Source organism: Rhinoraja longicauda, chromosome 39 (genome assembly GCF_053455715.1).
Source record: "Rhinoraja longicauda isolate Sanriku21f chromosome 39, sRhiLon1.1, whole genome shotgun sequence".
Taxonomy (NCBI): domain Eukaryota; kingdom Metazoa; phylum Chordata; class Chondrichthyes; order Rajiformes; family Arhynchobatidae; genus Rhinoraja; species Rhinoraja longicauda.
Genome location: NC_135991.1, coordinates 11,428,078 through 11,435,255, shown reverse-complemented (window position 1 = coordinate 11,435,255; position 7,178 = coordinate 11,428,078). Strand labels below are relative to the sequence as shown.

Below are 7,178 nucleotides of genomic sequence, written 5' to 3'. Positions count from 1 at the left end.
AGAGGAGAGGGAGAGGGGAGAGAGAGAGGGGAGAGAGAGAGGGGGGGGAGAGAGAGGGAGGGGGAGAGAGGGAAGGGAAGGTGGGGCGGGTCTCTACGAGGGGAAGGGGAGCAGTCTTGCCCGGGTAGAGATCAGTCCTCAGCGAGGGGGAGAGAATCCCTGTACATGGTGAGAGAGAGAGAACGAGAGAGAGAGAGAGAGAGAGAGTTAACATTGACACACTCCCTCCCACTCCCCAAACACACATACGCACAAACAAACAAACACACGTAGAAAAAAATCCAGTAGATTAGCCAAGCACGATTTCCCCTTCGTAAATCCACGCTGACTCGGAATGATCCTGTTACTGCGATCCAAACGCTCCGCAATTTCGTCTTTTATAGTTCACTCCAGCATCTTCCCCACCACTGATGTCAGACTAACTGGTCTATAATTTCCCGTTTTCTCTCTCCCTCCTTTCTTGAAAAGTGGGATAACATTAGCTACCCTCCAATCCACAGGAACTATAGAACATTGGAAAATAATCACTAATGCGTCCACAATTTCTAGAGCCACCTCCTTGAGCACCCTGGGATGCAGACTATCAGGCCCTGGGGATTTATCAACCTTCAGTCCCATCAGTCTACCCAAAACTTTTTCCTGCCTAATGTGGATTTCCTCCAGTTCCTCTGTCACTCTAGGATCTCTGGCCACTAGAACATCTGGGATATTGTTTGTATCTTCCTTAGTGAAGACCCCACACCTTTCAGTCTGAAGATGCGTCCCGACCCGAAACGTCACCTATCCACGTTCTCCACAGATGCTGCCTGACCCGCTGAGTTACTCCAGCACTCTGTGAAACGTCAACTATCCATGTTCTCCACAGATGCTGCCTGACCCGCTGAGTTACTCCAGCACTCTGTGAAACGTCACCTATCCACGTTCTCCACAGATGCTGCCTGACCCGCTGAGTTACTCCAGCTCTCTGTGTGTCTTTTTCGTTTTGTAAACCCAGTATCCACGGATCCTCGTGTCTGCTGTTTGAAGAGATCTCTGTACCGTGACGCGGGGACGCGGAGAGAACTCAAACACGGGTTATTTTTTAAAAGACTTTATTAAACGTCAAGTTAAAGGTGAAGAGTTACAAACGTGAGCGGAGCCACAGCGGGTGATGTGCGCGCCAGCGGGTCGCAGACTGGAGCCCGCGATGTTGTAATGAGGTGTTGCATTTTGTGACGTGAACGGTAGTCCTCTGGGGAGTGTCGTAGAGCAGAGGGATCTAGGAGTTCAGGGGCACGGTTCCTTGAAGGTGGAATCCCAGGTGGATAAGGCGGTCAATAAGGCGGTCAAAAGGCTTTTGGCACATTGTCCTTCATCAGTCAGAGTATTGAGGATGGAAGTCGGGAGGTCGTGTTGCAGTTTGGGGACTAAATGGGAGCCGTTCAGCGCCGACCTGTTGTCCACCGGGTTTCTGCCCCACAGCCCCTGAGCCCCGCTCCTGACGCCGGTCCCGTGACCCGACCCTTTAACACACCCGGAGCGGAACCGGAGCAGATTCTCACCCACTGGTTTACATCCCAAGTCCCGAAGAAAGGATAAAGTTTATCCGTGAATTTATTCCCAGTGAAGGTGTGGAGATGTGACTTGGTGTCCGCGTCGTAAAATGAAACTGTCCCGGACTCGTAACTGAGATAAACTCCCACCCTCCCGGGGATGGGACGGGCGGGGAGACGGGACGGAGGGGAGGTGAATGCATCAAACTCGTCATCCTCCCGCCTGATGCTCCAGACTCCAGTCTCCGGGGTCAGTGTGACCCCTCCCTCCCTCTCCACAGACTCTGCGGCGACTCCCAGAATCCAGATCCGACACCCCGCCACCTTCACCTCCCAGTAATGTCTCCCCGATGTGAACCCCTCCGATCCCAGCACGCACGGCCAGTCTGTAAACCTCTTCCCGGTGTCAGGGAGAATCCTCCGGGTCTCGGTCCGTCTCACCCTCTTCCGATCCTCAGACACCTCGAGCAGCACATGCGCTGTTTCCACGTCCAGGGTGACGGAGACTGGGGGGAGAAGCAGAGAATCAGAGAGTCCCCGGGGGGGGGGGGGTCGGGGGGAGACTCGGGCAGCGCGGCCCCGGGACCGCGGGAGAGGCCGCTCGGCCTTGGGCACAGGCGGGCGGACAACTGAAACCCTGCCCGGGGTTTCACCCACGACCACATCGGGGGGGACAACAGACATCTCTCCCCCGGAGTTTTTTAATCCCGAGATGGCGAGGGGAATTTCGTGAGGTGGGGAGGGTGGACGGGGAGGACGGGTGCGGAGAGTGAGGAGGATTGCGAGATTGCGGTGGTGAAGGAGAAACGAAGGGGGGGGGGTACACACATATGGAGACAGATCGGAACAAGAGGATAACGAGGTTAGCGGTAATTTGAGGTTGTTAAAGAGGAGGTAGAGGTGCGTGGTGGGGTCGTCATGATCACAGTGAAAGGGGCAGACACGAGGGGCCAGATGACCTGCCCCTGTTTCTTTGAGTGGACGGTGAGAGAGAGTGAGGGGTGGCTTGGACCATGGAAGGAAGCAGAGATTGAATGATCGGGTGTTGGACAGAATGGGTGGAGACTTGTGGGTGTGGGGTCGATGAAAGAGAGCGGATTTACGGGTGGATTTGATGGGTGTGTACAACTAACACACTGATCTCATTGTAAACCAATATATGAATTCACTAAGGGACTTGACAATGTTCCGCATGTAAGGCTGGTCCAGAAAGCGAAGGGAGGTGGGATCCAAGACAACTTGGTAAAATGGACCCATAATTGGCTTGGTGGTTGGAGGTGGAAGGTAGCGGTAGAAGGATGATTTTTCTGCCTGGAGGTCTGTTACTGGTGGTGTGTATCACAGATCGGTGCTGCAACCTTTGCTGTTTATTTTATATTTTCATGGCTTGGATGTGAATGTAGGAGGTGTGTATTGTACGTTTGTGGAGAATGGGAAATGTTATGGGTTGCGAGGATGTCTGTCAAATTTCAACATGATCTCGGCTGGATCATCAAAACATTTTCATGCGTGGATATCAATTCTGGAGAACGCAGTTTTCTTCAGAAAAGAGGTGTTAAGAGGTATCAGTTTTACCTCGCTTGATGATATCAGATGTTTCTCTCAATGCCATGTTGTAGAAAAAGGTGCGATCAAACGTTTCAATCGGCAAAGCGTCATCTACCACCAACATTGGTTTGGCTTCATCACTAAACTGCAAATATTTAATAGCTGGTTATAAACTGAGCATTTGAGCTGTTTTTTTTAAACGTACATTGTTTCAGTCAAAAGCATGTCCTACCTCGTCTTGCGACCAGCTACCTCCTGAAATAAATAAAACACAAATGTCAATAAACTGAGATGGATCGTCATGATCCCGACAGCGGGTATTTCGCCAAATTGCTACAAAAATCCCAAATGCAGTAAAGAGAACGTGGAATTCACAGGATGGCCTGAAGACAATATTGCAGATAAATTTAAGTTGAAGTGGGATGAATATATGAGGATTCCTGGAATTTGGGGCATTGTTGTCGGATGTGGTGAGTAGTTGGAACAGACGGAACATTGACCCAGTTCTGAACTACTGGTAAATGCGGCGTTTATTTCAGAAGTTTAACCCACCATTTTTGGGAATGTACACTTTCACTTCGACAAACTGTAGTGTAACTCCTCACCTTCAGAAATATCACGCCATCCTTGTGATCTATCTGTTCCTGTAACTTTGAGAGCTCCTCCTGAATGGACTTTAAATTCTCTTGAATCTCTTGAAGATTTTTCTCCATTGTTTTTACAATCTTCTTCTCTTCCTCCTGAATCTCTCCCAGTAAGCACTGCTCTTTCTCAGTGAGAATCTGGTGCAGTTCAGCAAACTGGGATGCGATCTGTGACTGAAGGTTGTGTGATTCTTCCTGTCAGATGAAAGTTCAAAATCAATATATTGTGTTCCCTCATGACATGGAATGTGACATTTGGCTAGTCAGTGTCGAGTCCTGCAGTGCAGACCAACATGTCCATGCTGGGCTCTGTACGTATCTACACTAATTCCATTTACAATAGACAATAGACAATAGACAATAGGTGCAGGAGTAGGCCATTCAGCCCTTCGAGCCAGCACCGCCATTCAATGCGATCATGGCTGATCACTCCCAATCAGTACCCCGTTCCTGCCTTCTCCCCATACCCCCTCACTCTGCTATCCTTAAGAGCTCTATCCAGCTCTCTCTTGAAAGCATCCAACGAACTGGCCTCCACTGCCTTCTGAGGCAGAGAATTCCACACCTTCACCACTCTCTGACTGAAAAAGTTCTTCCTCATCTCCGTTCTAAATGGCCTACCCCTTATTCTTAAACTGTGGCCTCTTGTTCTGGACTCCCCCAACATTGGGAACATGTTTCCTGCCTCTATTGTGTCCAATCCCCTAATTATCTTATATGTTTCAATAAGATCCCCCCTCATCCTTCTAAATTCCAGTGTATACAAGCCTAATTGCTCCAGCCTTTCAACATACGACAGTCCTGCCATTCCGGGAATTAACCTAGTGAACCTACGCTGCACGCCCTCAATAGCAAGAATATCCTTCCTCAAATTTGGAGACCAAAACTGCACACAGTACTCCAGGTGCGGTCTCACCAGGGCCCGGTACAACTGTAGAAGGACCTCTTTGCTCCTATACTCAACTCCTCTTGTTATGAAGGCCAACATTCCATTGGCTTTCTTCACTGCCTGCTGTACCTGCATGCTTCCTTTCAGTGACTGATGCACTAGGACACCCAGATCTCGTTGAACATCCCCTCTTCCTAACTTGACACAATTCAGATAATAATCTGCCTTTCTATTCTTACTTCCAAAGTGAATAACCTCACACTTATCTACATTAAACTGCATCTGCCATGTATCCGCCCACTCACACAACCTGTCCAAGTCACCCTGCAGCCTTATTGCATCTTCCTCACAATTCACACTATCCCCCAGCTTAGTATCATCTGTAAATTTGCTAATGGTACTTTTAATCCCTTTTTACATCTATTTAATCCATTGCTTTCATTACCTTGGCAATTCAAGAGCTCGGCTTAATATGACTGAAATAGTTGGTGAAAGTAATGTACAAGCACATCATTCCCATTTCCCCAGTACAATTCCCTGCAACCTGTTCCATTTCATGTGTCCATTAACCCTCATTGGACAGAACCACGTCACCAGGACTAGCAGACAGCAGCACCACTTTTAATGACAGACTTCACAGATTCATACAGCAAGGGGTGTTAGATACCGACCAAGACGTCCTATCTGCGCTATTTCCACCAGTCTTTGCCCCAGATAGTTCTAAAACTTTTTTCTCCAGGAATTTGTTCAATGACGTTTAAACTGTTGTTATGGTACCTGACTCAACTACCTCCTCTGGCAGCTCATTCCGTATACCCACTACCAAAGTTGCCCTTAATGTTCGTATTAAATCTGTTCCCTCTCACCTTAAACCCATGCCCTCGCACTCTCGACGCCCTACTCTGGGTAAAGGACTGAGTATTCACCCGAACATTTCGTTTCATGATATTATACACGTGCAATAGATCATTATTCAGACTCCTGCGCTCCATTTGGTAAAGTCCTTGCCTGTCCAACCTCTCCCAATAGCTCGGGCCCTCGACCACTGAGCTCTACACAGGTGCCCACTTATTACACACAACAGAGGGATTAAATCTACACAAAAACCTTAAATCAATAAGACAAAGCCTCACCTGAACTCCAGAAATGCTCTCTTCCTGTCGCTGCTCCATATCCTCGATGTCTGATTTCTTTTCTGTGAGAGATTCGAAAGATGATTCCACCTGATCCTGGGGTTGGGTTTCAGATCAGAGAATAAACATGTCAGACAATAAAGAATAGATTACACAATGATGTCATCAAATCCGATTTGCTTTTACCTTGTAGATTTCAACAGCTTCATTTACCGGCATGAAGCTGTGAGACTTGTGTACCCGCCCAGCTGCACAAATCACACAGATCAGCTTCTTGTCTGTTTCACAAAACAGCTTCAGTTCTTCCTGATGTTTCTCGCAGTGAAGTTTACTTTCCTTCTCTGTCCGATTCAGGCTCAGTGTTCGAGCTTTCTCAGCCAGTCTAACTAAGGCCCGATTTACTTTGAGGGTGCGGTCTGTAAACTCCTCTCTACATTCCGGGCAGGAGTTTCTCTCCTCCCTGTCCCAACTCTGTGTGATACAGGAGCGGCAGAAGTTGTGTCCGCACTCCAGTGCCACCGGATCGGTGAAGAAATCGAGGCAGATGGGACAAACTACCTCCTCGGTCCAACTCTCGACCGAGTCTTTCGCAGCCATTGTAACTCCGCCACTTCCTGGTTCAGTGTTTCCCACTGCGCGCGCTGCTGTCTCCGGCAATGACCTTATTTGGCTGCAAGTGTTCAGTGTGAAGGTGTCCTGGCCACTTCCAACTAATCACTCGAGGGAGGGATCAGTTAGACATTAAACCGGCCTGAATATAGACGAAAGCGGAGAGATTGCCCTGGGATTGTGTAAGGCAGGACAGAAAGGGACAGGGACCAGCGCTAAGGAGGTGTAACTGAGGAGGCGTTGCACCTGTTGGGCAGTGGAACCCGCCGCCCGCATCTCCGTTCACAGCCCGGGATCAGGATGGAAGTAATATTATTAAAACATATTTTAATCCACATCAGTTCACTCGTCTCTCGCGCTCCAGTCTTCAGGTGCATCTATATTTGGGTAAGCCATGCATCATTTCATATTAAGGATGTCCAGTGTGGACCAATGTGTTCAGTTTTGTTCACTCTGCTGTATGAGTGGAAAGGATGTAGAGATATTTATGAGGACGTTGCCAGGGTCTGAGGGCCTCACTGTAGGGAGAGATTGGGCAGACTAGGACCTTATTCCTTGGAGCGCAGGAGGATGAGGGTGATCTTATAAAGGTGTGTGAGATCGTGACGGGAATAATCCCGGTTTTGGACATGGTTATTAACTGAAGGGCCGCAATCCCACAGGAACTGGTGAACTGCTGAGAGCGGCGCGGTCACTCTGCAAACCAGCGGGACAGTCCGGCTTCCGTCTTTCTTTCTCTCTTTCTTACTTTCGTTCCTTCCCTAAACTCAAATTAACCCATTTACCATGCGGGAGATCGTGCACATACAAGCCGGCCAATGTG

The 7,178-nt window shown here is 48.8% G+C and overlaps 1 protein-coding gene across 1 annotated transcript; it reads right to left on the bottom strand.

Annotated features, from left to right (window-relative positions):
* Positions 1 to 1,138: 1,138 nt before the first annotated feature.
* LOC144611053 (zinc-binding protein A33-like) lies at positions 1,139 to 6,343 on the bottom strand. Its single transcript, XM_078430140.1, has 6 exons — positions 5,933 to 6,343; positions 5,747 to 5,842; positions 3,686 to 3,919; positions 3,313 to 3,335; positions 3,108 to 3,220; positions 1,139 to 2,038 (listed from the first exon to the last, which is right to left on the bottom strand). The coding sequence occupies exons 1-6, from the start codon at positions 6,341 to 6,343 to the stop codon at positions 1,422 to 1,424; spliced, it is 1,494 nt and encodes a 497-aa protein (XP_078286266.1). The 3' UTR covers positions 1,139 to 1,421.
* Between the last annotated feature and the right edge of the window lie 835 nt (positions 6,344 to 7,178).

Bases quoted from the DNA above. Each gene is read 5' to 3' on its own strand.
- LOC144611053 (XM_078430140.1), bottom strand. From the start codon at position 6,343: ATGGCTGCGAAAGACTCGGTCGAGAGTTGGACCGAGGAGGTAGTTTGT. The intron at 5,843-5,932 runs GTAAAAGCAAAT...ACCCAACCCCAG, and splicing joins AAGCTGTTGAAATCTACAAG to GATCAGGTGGAATCATCTTT. The intron at 3,221-3,312 runs GTAGGACATGCT...TTTGCAGTTTAG, and splicing joins GTAGCTGGTCGCAAGACGAG to TGATGAAGCCAAACCAATGT.